The following is a 23,031-nucleotide window of genomic DNA, read 5'->3' on the forward strand; positions in this document are numbered from 1 at the left end:
GTTCTTTCTCGTGTAAAAAGTTAAATCGCAGCTAAATTTAAAATTTTAAGGTACTAAAACAATCAGTATGACTAACGCAAAACCCTTACTGATACAACTATGTTAAGTTCCTACTAGCTTAAAATACACGAAGAGCAGAATCCAACTGACCTTTATGGCTAAGGAATCCCTTGGAATCGTTAAGTAATGTGTTCATGCTGAACCAATAGATGTTCCGTAAACACGTTGAAATGGAAAACCCTTTAACAAAAAAAAAGAACACGTTGAAATTGGAAAACTGAAAATCAACAACAGATGTTCGCTATAATTTCTTAGAGATTATTTTTGTACAACTTACTTCTTTTTTTAATATAACTAGCAATCAATAGATTTGGATATACTAGGTAGTTGGCCTTCACAACTACACGAGTATTAAATTTTAATAAAGAGATTTGTTATTTAAAAAGAGATTGTCTTATTTTGAAAGATGATTAATATTTTATGACAATAATACAAAAAATTCTCAACTAAGAGTCTAAGACAAACGATCTGCCGTTGAATTAAGCTTACTTCTTATGTGGGGTAATGTAATACTATATTTTTTGTAAATTATGTAATATTATATTTTGTACTCTAATTCTTTTTTAATTTTCTTTTAAATCTTGTTATAATTTATATAAGAATTATAATCTCTGTAAAATATGATATTATAATAATGTTTATTTTTTAATAGAACCAACAATAAGTTAATTATTTGGCTTATAGACTGACTAGTTTTACATCTAGAAGTTGTTCATAAAAGAATTATGATCAAAAACTTGTTTTATTATGATATACTATATTTCAATTGTAATCAATAAATTCTCAAGTTCATGTAAAGCAAAGCACATCCTTTGTTTTCTTTGGTAAAAGATCCATAAGTGTGTCGTCAAATTTGATTAATATGTGAAATTCTAAAATAGACGACATTTTCAATCAACAGAAACAATATATAAACGTATATGTTTCGAGCAACGGTGCGTGTGTGTGGTGTTTGTTTAAGGTTTTCATTTCATCCCAAACTCCTATGAATATAGTTGAACAAGGGAGGGAACCAAACATCAGCGAATCATAAGCCTTTAATAGAGACGATTCAAGAATAAAATATAGCAAATTTAAAAGAACATAGCACAAGTACGATAACATAACGCAACACACTCTCAAGGTTTTGTCTTACATAAACTATATTAGCGAACTTATAACCATACAAGATGGCATTTAGGATAATTAAAACTAGGTGGCCGGCCCGCACCCTATGCGGACATTGTACAGATTCAAATTATACGGGTAGAGCTGGGTCTGTGGATCGACCCACCCCGTCCGTCCCGCCAACCCGCGGGTCACCTAGTTTTTTGACTCATAATTTCGATCCGCATGACCCGCAACGAAAGATTCAAAATACCTGCATCTGCCCCGTCCAAATTTGCAGGTAGTTCGCGGGACCCGCGGGTTAAATATTACGGAATATTTTGTATCTATCTAAGAGAGAGAAAGAGAGAGAGAGATAGAGAGAGATAGAGAGATTTAGTATTTAATCTCTCTCTCTCCCTCTCTCTCTCCCTCTCATCGTCAACCTTTTTTTTTGAAAAATATAAAAATGTAAATATTTTTTAATTATTATTATTTTTTTAACTACCACAATTTTGATTTATATAGGAATGTTTCCTAGTTTAATATTTTATCATGAATTTTTCTTGGGTGAATTACCAACTAATCATAGTTTGCCAAATAATGTACAACATTTTTTAAAGATAATAAATAAAATAATAATAATTTGTGTTAAGTTTTTAAAATAAATGAAAATATTATTAGCTGCCAAAACATGAATTTTTTTAACAATTTTAAAACCGTCACAAAAGAGTAAATCATAAACACTAAACATTATACCTTAAACCGTTGGACAAATCTTAAACCCTTGGGTAAAATTCCAAACACTAAACTCTAAAATCTTGGATATACCCTAAACCCTTGGATAAATCCTAAACACTAAACTGTAAACTCTTGGGTATACCCAAAACACTAAATCTCTCTCTCTCTCTCTCTCTCTCTCTCTCTCTCTCTCTCTCTCTCTCTCTCTCTCTCTCTCTCTCTCTCTCTCTCTCTCTCTCTCTCTCTCTCCCTCCCTCTCAGTAAATACTAAATACTCTTGGGATTCAAATTATGCAACCAGTGTAATTTATTATAAAAAATTAACTAATTGAAAATATTTAAAAGATGAGTTATATGGGCTAATAATAGTGATCTTATAACATTAAGATATCTATTATATATGGGCTTATAAGAAACATGTTAATAAATAATGAAACAATTAAAAGAAAGATATTAAAATTATATTGTCATAAATTGGTCTGCAGTAAATATGATATCAACTTGCCCAAGTAATCCGTATAAAAATATAAGGTAAGTTATTATAACCGAATTAACTAAAAACAAATTATTTAAACAAAACAATAAATATGAATCAAGTTGTGCAAGTAATCCGCAATGAAAATAAGGTAAGTTATTAACAAAAAAAAAACAAATTACAAACATGGTAAATTACATTTAAAATCGTAAAGTAACTACTTTTTAAGATTCAAAATTATGCAACAAGTGTAATTTATTATAAAAAATAACTAATTGAAAAATTTTAAAGATGAGATATATTGGCTAATAATAGTAATCTTACAACATTAAGATATTATATATGGGCTACATATACATGTTAATAAATAATAAAACAGTTTTAAATAAAGATATTAAATTATATTGTCATGAATTGATCTGCAGTAAATATGATATCAATTTGTCCAAATAATCTGTATTCAATATAAGGTAAATTATTTAAACAGAACAATAAATATGATACCAAGTTGCGCAAATAATCCGCAAAGAAAATAAGGGTAAGTTATTACTAAAAAAAATTAACAAATTACAAACATGGTAAATTACATTTAAAATCGTGAAGTTAATACTCTTGGCATTCAAATTATGCAACAAGTGTAATTTATTTCAAAAAAATTAACTAATTGAATATATCTATTATATATGGCTTATAAGATACATGTTAATAAATAATGAAACAATTTAAAGAAAGATACTAAAATTATATTTTCATAAATTGGTCTGCAGTAAATATGATATCAACTTGCCCAAGTAATCCGTATTCAATATAAGGTAAGTTATTAAAACCGAATTAACTAAAGGTAAATTATTCAAACAAAACAATAAATATTCATAATAAATGACATTTTCGAAATATTTTTAATAATAAATAATAAAACAGTTTAAAAAGATATTAAAACTATGTTGTCATAAATTGGTCTGCATTAAATATGATATCAAACTTGCCCAAGTAATTCGTATTCAATATAAGGTAAGTTATTAGACCGAATTAACTAAAGGTTAATTATTTAAACAAAGCAATAACTATGATACCAAGTTGCGCAAGTAATCCGCAAAGAAAATAAAGTCAGTTACTAATAAAAAAATTAACAAATTACAAACATGATAAATTATATTTAAAATCGTGAAGTTAATATTCTTGGGATTCTTATATTTTAGAAGTATATATTATAATTTTTTTATAATATATTATAAGACCACTGTCTTTCGGATAAAGCAGCAGACACATGAAAATGGTGGTACTAAATATTTTACATGGACAAGATGGAACAAATTAACTTTATTATCAAAAGGTAGTTACCATGTGTATTTATAAATCTGATATATTAAAATTGAAGTACACTTATAAATTAACCCTTAACATTACAATTTATTTACACTTCAATGCCATTGCAAAAATAACTAAGCCTAACTTAATCATTTATTGTCTTTTCCTAATTTATTTAATAATTTCCTTAAATATAATATAGAGTACGTAGATAATTTGTTTAGATATTTAAGGGAGTTGATTCTCTGTTTCACTTGATTGAAAGCAGATTTTAAAATCTAACTCCCAGAAAAGAAAGATAAATATTTTTGATCTCTAATTTTATTACAGGATCTTAGAAGACCCATAGAATATTTTTCCATACAGACGTTAACCCTCTTCATCGTCAACTTGGGATTAAAATGTTTTTTTTAATCTCTACATATATTGCTTCACAAACTCTTATCTCTCAACTCCTCTAAAAATCTGTTCATCTCTTGACTCACTATCCAAAAAATTCCCTAACTAAAAAAAATGTTCCGGAACCTAAACCCGTTAAAATGCAAAAAAACTATTCACAAGCAAGAGTTTTTTTTTTTGACAAACTCTTCACAAGCAAGAGTTTCACCAAAAAACATGTCGCAAGGTATCATCTGTGATCATAAATAAATACTACCAAAGAGGAATGATTTTGAACTAATTCTATGCGATAAGGAGATTTATGACAATACAAGATATATTTCCTAGAAACTTTAAAACGATAAGGAGATTTCACATTTCATGAATAAATTTTTGTGAAAACACGCGCAATCACATTTTTTCATTTCATATTACAATACATATCATTTAAGTAAGATTGGTGTACATCGATTTTAAAGAAACAACTAGATTTTAACCCGCCCTTTAAAAGGGCGGGTATATTTTTTGTTTTATTTTTTCTGAGAAATTTAATTTTTATCTTTGCGTGTTTTATTCATATTTTTAATATTCATTTAATATAATTTTGGTAACTATATTAAATATGTCAAGTTGCATAATTATACGCTATATGCATTTAAGAAATTATTTTTAAACATTATTCTTAAAGTTTGCAATATATTATATTTTTTTTAATAGTTACCTAACATAATTCGTCAAGAATATTTGTACCCAGAAAACTCGACTCGGATTCGATCCGAAAATTAAAGTTTTAAACTCTATTAGATTTGGCCTATATACTTGAACCGTTCTTATAGTGTTATATCTAAAAAACCAATATGAAATCCAATCCACACCGAAAAATGAACGGTTCGAGTATATAGGCCCGAAATTTAAGTAAAATCACATTCAATAAATATTTTTAATCGAATAACCTATTTAAAAACTGTTAAACTAAATAAGTGTATATAAATATTTATTTCTATAAAAGTTTACCTAAAACTCAGGTAAACCCTATTTTAACATCATGTACTTATTAACTATAAACTTAATATTTGTGTAAAATATTTAAAATTAGAAAAAAAATTCATAGACTTTTAGAATGATCCTATTTTAATATCCAGAATAGTTATATTATATGCCTTGATATATCTAGATTCTGATACGCGTTTTGAAAGTGCATAAATTTAATGCATAATTTCATTAATAATGTTACATATGTTTGCAATATGTAAGAGATTTATCTATTTAAAATATTTTTTATTTAAATCAGTAAATTTTAAACCGGTATATAATATGAATTTAATCCGGTTTGGATTTTCAAGAAATATTAATTACTTAAAATTTTGATAAAACTCACAAAAACCGCTAAAACCCGAAATTACAAATTGAACTGATAGGTAACCGATATGTAATTCAGTTTGATTAAAAATTTATTTTAAGAAGGTTAAATTTAATTTTCAATGTCTGAATTAAATACTTGAATAAATTTAATTTTAATATTATATTATTTTATTATATGTCGTAACTTCAACTTGTTACAAAAAATGTTTAAATTGTATTTGTGTAAAACAAAAAAAAATAAAGAAATAGATTTTAAAACTTTACTATATTTTAAAACATGTTTTTGTTTTTATATTGATATATATATAGTTATATATTATAATTAATTAAACTCTTAACCCATGTAAGATCTACGGTCAATAACCAATGATAGAAAAGTAGTTCGGTTTAATGTTCGGATTGTATTTAAAATATTTATTTCTTATAATATCTTATTTTTAAGTTCCCATTAGCTTTTGTAGCCGAAATAATATTTATTAAAGTATAATATCAATATTAACATTTTCAAACGACATGTTTAATTATTGGGCTGAATATGCTCTATGATTAAACATAGTAGACAGTTAGCCATTGAGAGTAGTGAATCTCTAAAATATTATAAAAGAGGAAAGGTTAGTTACAAAATATGTACATAGTTGACAGTTAGCCATTGAGAGTAATCTCTAAAATTTTAGAAAAGAGGAAAGGTCAATTACAAAATATGTACGACTCAATTATTGTTTAATATCAAGGTATAATTCTTTTAAATAGATCGTACAAATAAGAGGTGGTTACCAGAGGTGGTTACATGTTTTGTTTAGATGTTATTTAATTCAGAATATTTAGTTACAGTTATTAATTATGTTAGACCCAACTAATATCAGTTGGTCATACTTCAACTTTGATAGTATTGATACATTCGAATCTTTACTAAAAGTACAAGAAAATTAATTTATACATCCATATTTTTCCCTACGAACAGGAAACCAATTTTATTTTGAAATCATACAAAAACACTTACACCCATTAGGACAACTTTAAAGAACTCCATATATCCTTCAAACTCATGTCTGAATCACAACTTCTTGTCCCATCATCATTGGCATGTCGTCAATTGCCTTATGTGGCGGCAAGGGCAATGCCACTTTGCTACTGTAGTAGGCCGAGAGGTGGACTCCAATCGCCTGTGGGAAGAATCTCTCAAAGATCATTCTGTAATAGTAAGCTTCTTTGGTTAGTGGGGTGTTGTGAGGGAAGATATATGCAGCGTTGGACATCATCTTGTCATTGACCTAAAAACAGAACATAAATAATTAGATGTAGATAGAAATTTAGCTAAAGAGAAAGAGATATTAGATCTTTTGTGTAATACATTTTCAGCAGCATGGGCTTTGAGGCCATCGATCCAGCTGTACCCAACAACATCACTAAACTGCTCTTTCTGTCTGTAGAGAATGTGTTTTGGCAAATAAGGGCGTTCTTCATCGTCAAAGGCTCTCCTTAAAACCCACTTCTCGATCCTCCCTTTCTCTGGTTTGATCTAATAAAATCCCATATAGAAAAATTTGTTAAAGCAAGTGTACGTTAGCGTGTGAAGGAAGGTATTTGAGTTTTCGTAGTTACCATCTTGGATTCATGGTCGAGAGACTCTTTGTCTAGAAAAGGGACACGCGCCTCTAGAACATCTGCATATAAACCAAAAAAAAAAAAGAATGGTTGTGTTGCTTCATCACCACTTTGTACTCTATATATAGTTCTTTGATAGTGAAGAGTATTAACGACGCAAATAATATTACTTACGAGACTTGCGCAAGTAATTGGTTATAATAAGGTATGCAAATTAAATGACGTTTGATTAAAGGAAACATAATAAATTTGTAAAATTAAAAACGAATATGCATATTATATGATGCGAGACTTTCGCAAGTAATCAGTATAAATAAGGTATGTTGATAATAATTAGTTTCCTAATTAGATATAAAACGTATTTTCCATTAAGACATTTAATGATTAGTCGACATTTATTAAAATTGTTCTGCAAGCTATGATTAATGGTCAACATTTATTACGATTCTTGCGCAAGAAATGATTAGTGCGATTAACAATTAAATGACTTTCCAATTTAAAGCTCGAGTAGAAAAATAAATCAAAAAGAAAAAAATAGAAAAATTCGACCAATAGAATCGCGAGAATTTTTGTGAGAAGAGCTGTGTGAGCGCCATGTGTCCAATGTACTTCTCTTTTAATAATAGGAGGATACGAAAAGATCTAAATAGAGATACTATTATGCTGCATCAAAAATGGTGACAGACACACATTTCACTATGTCAATCCTCCCATCCTCAACGACAACATCAAACCACTCCACCTTACCCCAGATCTCTCCTCCTTGGCGCCTTTCCTGTTAGATTCGGGTTAGTTATGGGCTTCCAACTTAAAACCAATTGGTAATTACTGGATTGGCCATAACCCTTTATATAGTAGTAGAATAATTCTTATATTTCCGATGTGGGATGTTTCTCATCAATACCCTCCCTCACGCTCAGACATCTAGGTGTGAAGCGTGGACAATTGTGAGAATAACATCCACAGAGGGTCCAACACCGGTGTAGTAGTTGTTGTAGTAAATTAGGTCAAAGGATCTTATCGCTCTGATACCATGTTGTTGGGATTGTATGAGCCCATGTCCAACTCTATATTATCCGATTAGTACGATATTGTCTATTTTGGGCCTTAATGGCAAGCCCGCATGGATTTACTTTTTGGTTTCCATCCCAAAAGGCCTCGTACTAATTAGAGTTGGACTTCTCTTTATATATTAGACATTTCTTGTCTAATTCTCCAATGTGGGACTTAGATTGCATCTCTCATTCTCCCCCTCAATCTAAGGATCACATTCATCTCGTGTCCTTTCCTCCATCGAATTGAGGATGATCCTCGTCCTCCAACATCACAGGTTCCATGATCTTCTGACTTGATCTCTGGCACACACACCTCTCATCATTCCTAACTCATAGGATATATCCATTCATCTCTCGAAGGGTATTTAGGTCTTTTTGCAGATTTCTCATCAACCGCTCTGATCCACGCAGTCTAACCCGATCCACATCGATCTGGCCCAAAGTTGGTCCATCGATCCTTGCCTGAACATTCCGAGATTGACGCTCAAAGAGCCATCATCTCGAGGGGGCGTATTAGACACATAGTTGTCCCACATCGGTAGTTAGAAGGGATCCTTAGTAATATATAAGATGGTTGGGCCACTCCACTTATCACCAATTGGTTTTAAGTGTGAAGCCCATCTAGCTTATCATGGTATCAGAGCCAAAAGCTAGCTCCAGAATGGAGGATTGCCCATACACATATATATTGCCCAAAGATCATGTGAATACACGATGTAGGACACATCTAATAGCCCCTCTCGAGATGTGGGTGGGAAACGGTCCAAACGGAAACAGCCCAAGCCCAACATCTCGGACATACCACAGCAAGATGGGCCATGTTTATAGGCTACATAGGTAGACAACTATTTATATGGGAAATCATTTGCTGGGCTTTTCACCATGGGCTCTAATACCAAATTAGTGGATTGGCCATAACCTTTTATATAGTAGTAGAATAATTCTTATATTTCCGATGTGGGATGTTTCTCATCAATATTTCCAAAGCGATCTCTGCACAGAAAATAACATTCTTGCCGTCATATAATTTAGGAAAGAAGAGAGACAGCTTCTTCTCGCCATAGTTCACCGCATCGCACCACTTTGATTGAGCAGTCTGAGCCACCAAAAAATCTTCCAAACCGTTGACAACACTCCAACAGCTCTGCTTTGGATCATACGCCCTCAACGCCGTCTCGGAACAATCATGATAGTACAAGACGTTGTCAACCACACACGCACCCTCCCATTCCTTAGAATCCATCACCTCGTCCATCACTTCCCATTTCCTTTCCTCTGGTACATAAACAGAAGAGTAGGGCTTGGTGTAACTTTTCAGGTAAATCTTACCATCCATCACCACAGAATCAGACCAAAGGACACCTACAGACATGTCTTCATTTACCAACTTGGGCTCCCACAACTGGGTTTCTGTATCAAACACCGTGACTGCCTTCTTCCACTTTTCTGACAACTCACCATCCTCCTCAACGACATGACAAATCGAATCACCGATTACATAAATCTTCTTACCGTCGACAACGTTAACCACTTTATAAGCCATGCGCTGAGGAATGTCAGAGATGGGCTGACGTGTGTGTGAGGTGCAGTCAATGCTGAGTGCATCGAGATCGTTAAACACATACACCTTCGAACCCACCGGGACATAGTTTCCACGGGGAGACATGTGAGGAAGTGACTTGACCACCACCAAGCGGTTACTGCAGTTGGCGTTCCGGTGGAGGACGTAGAAACTGAAATCACCAGTTGTGCGGTTGCGGATGACAGCATAGACACGGTGTTCTTTGCAGCCTAGCCAGGATCGTTCCTCGTAGAGCTTAGGCGAGGCAATGAGTTTCCTGAAACCCTTGGAAACGACGGAGAGAGTCGGGTAATGGCTTCTGGGTACGCGAGCTACGATGTCAAGCATAAGCTCGTCTGGAATCAGAGGAGACGACACTAACAGCTCCGAGAATTTCTCCATTAATTCAGACATCGTGAAACAGCTGTGGTTGAATGATTCAGGAAATACCTAAACAAAAAGAAAATATGTTATTGGCTAGCCTAAAAGACAAAAGATTACTCACTGATACCAAGTTCGGACATAATTTCAAGTTCAGACATCTCCATGTTCAGACATTTACAAGTTCAGAACATTTCAAGCTCAGACAATTCAAGCAAGTTCAGACATTCCAATTTAACACATTCTTAGTTCAGACATATCATATCAAGCAAGAATCACAAAAATAAGAAGAAAGACTAAATTACTAGGAAGCTGATTCCAATACCACAGACCACACATGTAACATCCCGAGTTGTGATATGTGAAAAAGGCTTAAGAGAATTGATTTGGCTACCTATGTCACCAAAGTCGACTTACCTTTTCCGGAACACATCCTGAAAGAACTCCAGAGTTAAGCGTGCTTGAGCTGGAGTAGTGGAAGGATGGGTGACCTATCGGGAAGTGATTCGCGATAGCGTGCGAGTGAGGCCAAAGCACGAGGAAAGGTCGGGTGGTGATTGCAGGGTCAGTAGACAATGATTTCGAGCCTTGGAAAATTAACGACCGACCGTCGGATGGGATGGGGCCCACGGGCCGAGAGAGCGGGCGTGGGTGGCCCATTAGCCGTGGGCGGTCGGGGCGTTACAAGTGGTATCAGAGCTGGTTAGCCGTCTCAGTTCTGACCTGAGAGGCGTCTTGAGACCTGTCGTGGGGCGCAACGAGGACGTTGCGTTCTTTGAAAGGGGTTGAATTGTAACATCCCGAGTTGTGATATGTGAAAAAGGCTTAAGAGAATTGATTTGGCTACCTATGTCACCAAAGTCGACTTACCTTTTCCGGAACACATCCTGAAAGAACTCCAGAGTTAAGCGTGCTTGAGCTGGAGTAGTGGAAGGATGGTGACCTATCGGGAAGTGATTCGCAATAGCGTGCGAGTGAGGCCAAAGCACGAGGAAAGGTCGGGTGGTGATTGCAGGGTCAGTAGACAATAATTTCGAGCCTTTGAAAATTAACGACCGACCGTCGGATGGGATGAGACCCACGGGCCGAGAGAGCGGGCGTGGGTGGCCCATTAGCCGTGGGCGGTCGGGGCGTTACAACACAAGTAATGAATAGGTCAAGATTTGGGTTTACAGCATATATACAGACAAAAGTTACACTACTCAGATTTCAACAATAAGATAAAGAAACCAGTCGAACAAAATAGAAAAAGGAGGATGGAGAGTACAAATCTGCAAATGGCGAGAGCAAATAACTTAGGGTTTGCGTGAGACCAGGGCCGGTCCTGAACAATGCGTCATGAAACATTTGCAACAGGCCTCCGAAATTTTCTTAAGAAAATTCCATAAACATAATCCCAAAAAAAATTTCAGACCCCCAAATTTTTTTTTACATAGATAACGCAACAGAACCCCAAAATTTCGGGGGGCGGCCTTGCGTGAAACACTCTCAAGACCCAAAGACACGACTAGTTGCATCAGAGAGTGGGAGAATCTCTTTATAGTGATTAAAAAGTGAAACCGTGTAGATTTATTTGTGGATTATAATAAATTAAATTTTATTTTGTAATTGGGATCCTTAATAGCATAAAAAGGCAAAAATAATGGACAAGTAACTAAAATGCCGTAATGGCAAAAATTTTAATCTCACTACTCCTTAATAATCTTACTATTTATACCATTTATTTCTTCTCATGACCTATTCTTTTCTTTGTAATTCAGACATCTCACCTATTATCTTTTTTTTTGACATCCTCACCTATTATCTATATTAAACTAAAGAATTTAACTTCAAATTTGATATATTCATCAACAATTCAACAAGGATTCCACTATCTTAACATTCTTCCCCCTTCGCCATAGTTCTCGTCACCCACCATCCTAAATTTGGCAATTTTGAATCTCCACTTTAAGGTAATTTTTTGTCATTTTCATGAAATTTTATTATTAATAGTTTATATATTTGATGGGTAATGTAAAAAATTACAATTATGTTATAAAATTGGAGTTTTTAAAACAAATATTAAAATGATTTTTAAGGATGATTAATTTGGTTTAGTTTACACGACTTTGAAACATAAAAGAAAAACATTGTATTGGTGTTAGAAGATATTGTTGTTTAACACGTTCATTGTCGTGTAAAATGGTTTAATCGAAGCTAAATTTAAATTTGTTTTAGGTACTATTAAAACAATTACTACAAGTAAAGCAAAATCCATATTATTATGATTACTGGTACAACTACGTTAAATTATAGTAGGACAACTAAAGAATACTAAGACTCTTAGTTGAGTATTTTTGAATTATTTTCATAAAATATTATTCATATTTTAAAATAACAAGTCTCTTAATCTCTTCTAAATAAGTAACTAACAAACCTCTTTGTTAAGTAAGTTGTACAAAAATAATATCGAAGAAATTATGAATATATCTATTGGCGTGACTATATTAGATAGAGATAATGACAAATATATGTTGATAAGTCTTAGAGTATATTTACATATATTCGAGATAAGGCCTGAAGGCTCTCTATTGTTGTATAAATATGTTGGTATTGCCGTTCTAATAACACAAGTACTTTCGATATCTAAATCTACATGGTATCAGAGCAGAGATCCCTAAAACTCTGACTCAAAATTTTCTTTTTCGTGTGTTCCTTGTGCTAAAAGAAACACGCTATGGCAGATTTACAAGTTGTAAAGAAGGATGAGACTATCTCACCCTATGCCTTGTACGGTTCCGATAACCCGGGTGCCGTTATTTCCTCTGTTCAGTTGAACGGGGAAAATTACAATGAATGGTCTTCGGAGATGTTAAACGCCCTTCAGGCCAAGAGAAAATTAGGTTTCATCAAGGGTACGTTGAAGAAACCAGACGCAGATAGCGTCGACTTGGAGAATTGGTTAACGGTGAATTCTATGATTGTCGGGTGGATCCGAGCTTCCATAGAACCGAAGGTGCGCTCGACTGTTACATACATCACAGACGCGCATCAGCTTTGGGAAGATCTCAAGCAACGCTTCGCCGTAGGGAATACTGTACGTATTCATCAGATAAAAGCAAAGCTTGCTGCGTGTCGGCAAGGAGGACAGTCTGTGTTAGACTACTTTGGAAAATTGTCTACGCTTTGGGAGGAGTTGCAGACCTATCAACCAGTTCATGTGTGCTCATGTGGAGCGGCTGCAGCGATGGCCAAAGAAAAGGAGCAGGAGAAGATTCATCAGTTTGTAATGGGACTTGATGATTCTCGTTTTGGTAGCTTGTGCACCAATGTTATTGGACTTGATCCACTTCCATCTCTTGGTGAGATTTATAATAAGATGATACGAGAAGAGCAACGTCTTGAGGCTACACGAGTTCGTGATGAGCAACAAGAAGCAGTCGGTTTTGCAGCTCGACAGAATACAGCTTCAAACGACTCGTCCAACAAAGCGGAGAATACAATTCTGAGGTCTCGAATGTTGTGTTATCACTGTGGCAGGACGGGACACGAGAAGCGAGATTGTTGGCAGATAGTGGGATACCCTGAATGGTTTACTGAGCGCAACGCGGGTCGTGGTCAGAACAGTGGCTCTAGAGGCAGAGGAGGTCGTGGCTCCGGAGGTCGTGGTCGTGGTCAGGCACACAATGCACACGCAACCAGCTCCAACTCTTCCTCCTTCCCGGAATTCACACCTGATCAGATTCGAGCACTTAGTCAGATGCTTCAAGCCAAAGCAAATACTTCGAGTACTCCGGCTGCTGATAAGCTCTCTGGTAAGAAACATAATGGTGATGTGATTCTCGATACAGGTGCGTCTCACCATATGACTGGAGACAGATCGTTCTTGACTGATATCGTGATTATACCACCATGCTCAGTGGCGTTTGCAGATGGCAACAAAACGCTTGCACTTCATATGGGTTCTATGCAGTTGTCTGCAAAACTTTTCTTATATAATGTCTTATACGTACCGGATTTGAATTGCACTCTGATCTCCGTTGCAAAGCTTCTAAAGCAAGCTAACTGTTTGGCTTTATTTTCTGACACGATTTGTGTGATACAGGACCGTTTCTCGAGGACTTTGATTGGAGCCGGTGAGGAGCGTGATGGTGTGTATTACTTTACGGATACTGTCTCAGCAAAGAGTCATCGATCTTCTCTGAGTTCAGATCAAGTTCTGTGGCATCGGCGTTTGGGACATCCGTCTTTTACTGTGATTTCAGATTTGTCTTTTATTTCCTCTAAACCAGTTGGCTCAAGTCCTTGCGACATTTGTTTTAGAGCCAAGCAAACTCGTGAGATTTTTTATGATAGTATGAATAAAACAAAGGATTGTTTTTCCCTTATTCATGTTGATTTATGGGGGCCATACAGACTCCCTTCATCGTGTGGTGCTCGTTATTTCTTGACTATTGTAGACGATTTCTCACGAGCCGTATGGACATTTCTTCTGTTAGAGAAATCAGAAGTCAAAACTGTTCTTAAAAGATTTATTAAGTACACGGACAAGCAGTTCAACAAGCCAGTACGTATGGTTAGGAGTGACAATGGAACTGAGTTCATGGTTCTCTCATCGTATTTTAAAAACAATGGGATAGTACATCAAACTTCTTGTGTTGCAACACCGCAACAAAACGGCAGAGTCGAGAGGAAACATAGACACATACTTAATGTTGCTCGATCTCTGTTGTTCCAAGCAAGTCTTCCTGTTAAATTTTGGGGAGAAGCAATCTTAACCGCGGCGCATTTAATCAACCGCACACCCACAGCTATTCATAAAGGACGATCTCCATATGAAGTTCTTCATGGCGTTAAACCAGACTACAAAACTCTGCGTGTTTTCGGCTCTGCTTGCTACACGCATAGGATGACTCGCAACAAGGACAAATTTGGTCAGCGGAGTAGGCTCTGTGTGTTTCTAGGGTATCCAGTTGGAAAGAAGGGTTGGAAGGTTTATGATATCGATCGTGAGGAATTTGTGATCTCTCGAGATGTGATCTTTAGAGAAGAAATATTTCCTTTTGCTGAGCCTAAACTAACTCCATCGCTTCAGTCAAATCCAGTTCCCACGGATGATGACTGGCTGGTGGTACCGTCTGACGACAGGGGGAGTAATACCATTTCTTCTCCAGCGATTACAGAGTCTCCTATTGTTACAGAAACAGAGTTGGCTCCTGAAACAGAGACTGTGTCTCCGGCTGAAACAGAACAAGTTACTGCTTCTGAGACAGTTCAGCAGGAAGTTGCTAGTGCACCAATACCTAGTGAACCGATACCTATCACAGTTTCACCTTTAGTACCTGACGTGGCGTCTACTTCACAACCTGAGCCGGTTGTATCAGAACCTCTTGGCAGAGGCTTGCGAGAAAAATCAAAACCTGTAGCTTTGCAAGACTATCATCTCTACAAAGTCACCGTTGCGCCTGATGGTAATACACACTTCACGCCTCTGCCGACTTCATCATCCTCTGACGGTTCAGGTAACACTCTGTATCCCTTATCTGATTACATCACTGACGAACAATTTTCTACTGGACATCGTGCTTTCTTGGTTTCTATTACTAGCGAAACAGAGCCAAAGAATTTTAAGGAAGCAATGCAGTTGAAAGTTTGGAGAGATTCAGTGGGGAAGGAGATTGTTGCACTTGAGGATAGTCATACTTGGGATATTACAGAGTTGCCACCAGGAAAAGAAGCTATCGAGTGTCTTTGGGTGTTCAAGATTAAGTTTAACGCCGACGGAACAATCGAACGACATAAGTCCCGTCTAGTTGTGAATGGAAAACGTCAAGTGGAAGGAGAAGATTACAAGGAGACATTTGCTCCAGTTGTTAAAATGACTACAGTCCGATCATTGTTGCGTTTGGTAGCTGCTAATCAGTGGGAAGTTTATCAGATGGATGTTCACAACGCTTTCCTCCACGGTGATCTAGAAGAGGAAGTATACATGAAGCTACCACCGGGGTTCCGTCATACTCATCCTAACAAAGTTTGTAAGCTTCGCAAATCGCTTTATGGGTTGAAACAGGCTCCAAGGTGCTGGTTCAAGAAGCTTTCTGATGCTTTACTTCGCTTTGGGTTTGTTCAGTCACATGAGGATTACTCTTTGTTCTCACTTTCTCGCAAAGGCATTGAACTACGAGTTCTTGTGTATGTCGATGACTTGTTGATTTGTGGTAACAACACTCATATGCTTCAGCGTTTCAAAGAGTATTTGGGCAAGTGTTTTGCCATGAAAGATCTTGGAAAGCTTAAGTATTATCTTGGTATTGAAGTAAGCCGTGGTTCAGAAGGGATTTTTCTCTCACAGAGAAAATACAGTCTTGATATTGTTACTGATACTGGAAATCTTGGTTCTAAACCGGCTTTGACACCTCTTGAACAGAATCATAAATTGGCTGAAGCTAAAGGACCATTGCTGGCGGATCCAAAGAAGTATCGACGGCTTTTGGGACGACTGATGTATCTTCTAAATACGCGTCCTGACCTTTGTTACTCCATTCACATACTCTCTCAATTCATGAAGGCTCCTCGAGAAGAACATTGGCAGGCAGCTCTTCGTGTAGTTCGGTTTCTTAAAGGAACGACTGGTCAAGGAATATTACTGAAGTCTGATCCTGATATTCCATTGACGATTTACTGTGATGCAGATTGGGGAGCGTGTCCCTTATCTCGACGATCACTTAGTGCCTTTGTGGTTATGCTTGGTGGGTCTCCTATTTCATGGAAAACAAAGAAGCAAAAGACAGTCTCCCATTCTTCTGCAGAGGCAGAATACCGTTCAATGGCTGCAGCATTGCGTGAAATCAAGTGGGTTCGTCGTCTTCTCAAGGATCTTGGTGCGGAGCAGACACAACCTACGCGGTTCTTTTGTGACAGTAAGGCAGCAATACACATAGCAGCAAACCCTGTTTTCCATGAGCGTACGAAGCATATCGAGTCTGATTGTCATTCTGTACGAGACGCGGTGAAGGATGGTACGATAGTCACTCAGCATATTCGAACAGAGTCTCAGATTGCTGACATTCTGACCAAAGCATTGGGTCGTGCTACATTTCAGAATCTAGTGTCCAAGTTGGGCATTGTGAATCCACACTCTCCAACTTGAGGGGAAATATTGGCGTGACTATATTAGATATAGATAATGACAAATATATGTTGATAAGTCTTAGAGTATATTTACATATATTCGAGATAAGGCCTGAAAGCTCTCTATTGTTGTATAAATATATTGGCATTGCCGTTCTAATAACACAAGTACTTTCGATATCTAAATCTACAATATCCGTTTGTTGATTTTCAGTTTTCCATTTCAACGTGTTTAAGGAATTACTCCTCTCGCTCACATTACTTAACGATTCCAAGGGATTCCTTAGCCATACAGATCAGTTGGGTTCTGCTCTTCGTGTATTTTAACTTAAGTAATACAAATCGCCTTAGTAATATTCTTTAGTTTTCCTAGTAGACCTTATCTTAGTTGTACCGATAATTTTAATAATACATGTTTTGCTTTAGTCGTACTAATTGTTTTAATAGTATCTACTAGATTCTGACCCGCCCTTTAGAGGGCGGGTATATTTTTTTGTTTTAATTTAATTTTAATATTTGTGTTTTTTTGTGTATAAATCTTAATCAAAATATATTTTATTAAATAATAGCAACTTAAAAATTAATCATGTATACGCTCGGTTAGGACTGGGTTTCCGGTCGAAACTGCCAAACCGCGGGTTTCAATTTTGTTTTGGTCAAAAATATGATCCACACAACCCGCAAATAAATAATTTGTACCGGAATCCGTCTTATTTAATTTTGCAGTTATCCGCGGGTTATAAATTTTTAAAAATAATTATTCAATTTAATTATTATAAAATATAAAAATATATTTATAATAAAATTTATATATTTATATATTTTTAAAATTTAAAATTGTTTTTTAAATTATCATATTTTAAAAATTGTTTACTTTTCTTTTTATTTTATTTTCCAAATACTTTTCGGGTCGGCGGATATCATCATACAAAATCTACTAACCCACACCCACCTCGAATAAAATACTCATTATGTTTTCCACCATAGAAATAAAAATTAGAAGCAGAAACAAATACATATATTTGCGGTTTAAACTTCCAACTCCAAGTAACGCAATGTTCACAATAGGAGGATGCTATGCTAGGATTGATTTGAGACGTAGTTAACTAAAATGACTTTATTATGTTGTTAATCTCTTCTTGTCAACAAACGTCTCTCTTTTATTGGCCCAGCCAAAAATTAATCCAACGTGTATTAAAGGGTCCAGAATTTGGCAGTTATCTAAATTAATCTAATGTGTATTAATAGAATTGATTAAAGAATAGTTATAAAATTTTAAAAGTGGACATAACATATATCAATAGGACACACTAATGTTTTAATAGAATAAATTAGATTTTGACACGTCTTTTAAAGGATGTGTATATTTTTTGTTTTATATATTTTTTTAAAAATTTAATTTTTGTAGTTGTATTTTTTAAATTATATTTGTGTTTTTCTTTATAAAATATTTTTCTTAAATAATTAATAACAGATTTTAATCTATTCTATTAAATAGTTAGACTAAATATATATCAATAGATCATGTTCTTAATTTAATAGAATAGATTTATATATTAATAATAGACTATATAATTCTATTTTCAAAAAAAAACTATATATAATTCTCAACATAAACCCATACGTTTTATAAGAAGCATTCTTAAAAATAAAAATAAATGAAATATTATTCAAAATAATAAACCATCAAATCAACTAATAAATTTAGATGAGAGAACGTGGGTCCCTCCATATTTGTACATTGCTTTGAAAATAAAAGAAGTTACGTGGTTATATTCATATGATTATAGGAATGTGGAATGGGGAAGTTATGAGGTTAAAAAAAAAGAACGGAGAAGTTAGAAATAATTAGTTGGACACAACAATATTAATAGGTCAAACAGCAAAATTAATAGAATAGATTTTTTTTTAATTTAGCCTTGATTTAACCTTTACACGACAATGAACGTGTTAAACAACAAAAATAACAAATGTTTTCTTTAATATTTCAAAATCCTGTAAAATAAACCAAATCATCTTTAAATATCATTTAAATATTTTTTCATAACATTTTTTTTTGTTTTTTACATACCAATTCAAATATAATCTATTAATTAGAAAATTTTATGAAAATGACAAAAAATTACCTTTAAGTGGAGATTCAAAATTGCCAAATGTAGGATGGTGGGTGACGAAAATTATGGCGAAGGGGAAGAATGTTAAGATAGTGGAATCCTTGTTATATTGTTGGTGGATATTTAATTTGAAGTTTAATTCTTTAGTTTAGATAATAGGTTAGATGTAAATTATATTACAAAGAAAATAATAGGTCACGAGAAGAAACGCTCTCAATACGATTTGATTATATAGAGTTGATTACCAAAAAGACACATCTAATCTATTAATTTAGGGTCCTATCTTTATCTACCATAAAAAGTTGTTATTTAACTTTTGGATCTATTCACAACTCATAGAAATTTATATAACATCCCTTTTATTTAGGTACAGCTATGATTTAGGTCATACAATATATATCCTTTTAACAAAAGTTTATTCTTTAATTTGAATTTTGACTGTGCAAACATTAATACGAGTCGGTACGTATTCACAAACTCTACTCAAAATCATGTAATAATATGGTTCTATTTCATCTTTGAATCTGTCGAAATCACACATGAAATAATAGTTGTGTAAACAGAGAGACTACAAAAAAGTAGAGCAAATTTATAAGAGAAAACAGAGCATTGCTTGACTATGTCTCACGTTGTGCTTAACTCAAGACAGACTGAATTTCAGATAGACTGTAACTCTAAGAGGTCTTCGTGGTGGGTTATGGAAGAGATTCGATTCTAAATTTCATTCATTATCTGGTTTCAAATACGTGATGCATATTAGAAAACTTTGAAGTATTACTTCATACAAAATATTGCATATGTATAAATTAAATAGTAGATGTATTAAAATTCAGATTTAACAAATAGAGTTCTAAATTTATCTACTATTTAAGTTGTCATTTAAATTTTGGATTCTTTCAAGTTTTGTAGTAAGCTATTTAATTAATTTTTAATGTTGTATTGATTATTTATATTTAAATATTCCTAAATAAAAATATTAAATAATAAATCAAATTTAACAATAAATTCTGTAAAAAAAAGTTAACAATAAATTTAAATTTTAACTTTAGTTATAACAAAATCTGTTAAAAAATCTAACCAAATCCTACCAAACATTTTAAAAGTTTATGATAAAATAATGCATTAATTAATTTCGTAAATTAGTAATACAATAGTATTATAATCTATGTTAATTAAAATTTTGATCATAAATCAAACAAAATAAAAGTTATGTTATTTTATAAATTTATCATTATAGTCTATATTATAGTAAAATAAAGATGCTCTATAAATTAAATATGAAAAATATATTTAATTGGTAAAAAATGTTTTTCAAATAATTTATTTAAATAAGTTACATTCATCGAAAACAGGTTAAAATTCGTAAGTTATGTAATATTTTATACAGAAATTAATTATTAACATATGTTACACTTTTATATCTACAACTATATATTATTATTTTATAAAATACAAAATTGTAGATGATAAAATATAATTTTTGAAATGTAACAGAAAAATATGTTGTAAAAATAAAAGTAATATAATATTTTGAAATCTTAATGTAATATATAAAAATCAAAAAAATTATATCATAACATCAAAATATCATATATTGATAAAATTTATTAATATAATATGATAGATACTACTATGTAAACAATTTACTAATAATAACAATTTATTTACTTACAAAATTTCACAAGATGCTAATGTGATAGATGTTACAATATTAATGTTTAAACACAACATGGAATAATATATCATAAGCAAATATCCATCTACTTTATAACTAAATAAATTATAAAATGTATTGTATGCAAATTGTAAGAATTAAAAACTATATTCAATAAGGTTATATATTTGATTATTTCAGATTATAGTTTATGTATCGAACTCAAAAATATATTAATAAGTAACAAAAATCAATAAAAATATGAAAACAAATCACTATATGACAAAAGAACAAATCACTATATATTAATAATCACGAATAAGAAGCTTAGATAATAAAATTATAGAGTTATACGATCTATAATACTAAAGGGAAATCATATATTTAAAACTTTTACGACAATATCAAAATTATATATTTATGAAATGAAAAATAAAATTCTAGTTATGTCTTTTGTTTATAAAAAAGAACACATTCTACTTGACAGGCACATTATTTTGGATTGGAGAGGAAGTTTGACAGTTCTACCCTTAATGAGGCGAGACCGAAGTTGTTCATCAGTTTAGGAGACCGGTTTTGTAGCTGTCTGACCGGTTAAGAAACATTAAAAATGGTAGGTGTTACTTTCGTTTTGCACCGTTGGATCTGATGAAACACTTTTTGATCCATCGGTGAGATTTGAAACCTCTGAATTGAAAGGTGGAGAACGCCTTTGTATCCCCAATAATTGAATATGTTAGGAGGTGCTATTGGCCATTGGATTACTTCATCCATAGCTTCGGAGAAAGCTTGCTTGAGACATCTACATGGTGGTGAGACTTTTCTCACACCACAGCGTCTCCCACCGTGAGATTTTCAGGAGTCCAAATAATAAATTTTTTGTCACACCAACATTTTGTAATCACACCGTAAATAGATCTGCGGGCGGCGGAGCGGGAGGAAGAGTAGGAGAAGCTACTCGTCGATCTCGGCGGTTGAAGTGTGGCAGTGGCTTTTGTGGATTCTAAGACTTGTTTCTGGGAATTTGAGTAGGAACACTAAAGGATGTGGACGGGATTGTTGTGGACGGGAGTGTTGTGGACGGATAAGATGTGGACATGGTAGTTGTGGATGGGTGAAGCGTGTTCAGGGGAGTTGTGTACGAGGGACATATATATAGGATGTCAAGGATATTGTTCTTACCATATTCGGTATATATCAATCGTGTGATTGATCTCTGTATTAACTGTACATGGCAAATGCCCTATGTCAATAATAATCATCTTCTCAATATCTCTTTATAGGAGATATGTGTACGGGGGAGTGGTATACGGGGGAGCGGTGTGTGGGGGAGTTGTGAGGGGATCTACAGGGAGTTGTGGACACGAATAGAAATGTGTGAACAAAAAAGAAAAAGACATGTTTGTATGATAAGCTTATGTTTGTCTGATGAATGTTTGTGGATTACTAACAGTAAATGAATAGGCATGGACATGCACTGATACTCATGTGGATGGGTGTGAACGAGGCTCAAGAACACTAAAAATGAAGCTTGGTAACTAGTATCAAACACAAAAATGATTAATTTCAACAAAAACAGACAAAACAGCAAATTATTAGAATAAACCCAATTTTTTATTTTTCAAAAACAACACATATGTTCCTGGTTCAATGTACACACAAAGTAATGGACTTTAATTACCAAACACAAAGCCAAAAAAAATCCAGAAACAATTTGTTTTCTTATCGTTTCATTCTTCCCAAAAGAATCAGATTTTCATAGCAACCATTCGTTTAATGCTTAACCGAGACTTTAGACAACCATGGTGGCCAGAGAAGTTAGGAACCTCCCAATCAAGATTGTATATGGTGAGATGGAACAAAGACTGTGTAAATCCGACCCTACAAGGCTACAACCCACACGAAGAAGAACACATCGGAGACTTTTCCGATCTCGTCGCAGAGCACCAAAGATCTAGATACGGAACTTGAGCAAGTTCGTACATCCAGGACATGAACTCAGAAACTGTCATTGCGCGAGAGTAGAGCAGATCGAGTGAGGAATCAGAGACCACCGAGCAAAAACGAAGATAGACCACCACGCAAAGGAGAAGAAACCATCGTCGGCTCTCGGTCCTTTCCTCCTATTCCCACCATATCTC

The 23,031-nt window shown here is 34.0% G+C and overlaps 2 protein-coding genes across 2 annotated transcripts; both read right to left on the reverse strand.

Moving 5' to 3' along the window:
• Positions 1–6,342: 6,342 nt before the first annotated feature.
• Positions 6,343–7,077, reverse strand: LOC108831139 (asparagine synthetase [glutamine-hydrolyzing]-like). Its single transcript, XM_018604704.2, has 3 exons — positions 7,013–7,077; positions 6,762–6,929; positions 6,343–6,681 (listed from the first exon to the last, which is right to left on the reverse strand). Exons 1-3 carry the CDS (start codon positions 7,013–7,015, stop codon positions 6,454–6,456), a joined length of 399 nt encoding a protein of 132 aa, XP_018460206.1. The 5' UTR covers positions 7,016–7,077; the 3' UTR covers positions 6,343–6,453.
• Positions 7,078–7,673: 596 nt separating this feature from the next.
• On the reverse strand, positions 7,674–10,045 carry LOC108831135 (F-box/kelch-repeat protein At4g38940-like). The gene is made up of 2 exons (XM_018604701.1): positions 9,054–10,045; positions 7,674–7,791 (listed from the first exon to the last, which is right to left on the reverse strand). Exons 1-2 carry the CDS (start codon positions 10,043–10,045, stop codon positions 7,674–7,676), a joined length of 1,110 nt encoding a protein of 369 aa, XP_018460203.1.
• Positions 10,046–23,031: the final 12,986 nt, after the last annotated feature.

Source organism: Raphanus sativus, chromosome 3 (genome assembly GCF_000801105.2).
Source record: "Raphanus sativus cultivar WK10039 chromosome 3, ASM80110v3, whole genome shotgun sequence".
In the NCBI taxonomy this organism is placed as follows: Eukaryota; Viridiplantae; Streptophyta; class Magnoliopsida; order Brassicales; family Brassicaceae; genus Raphanus; species Raphanus sativus.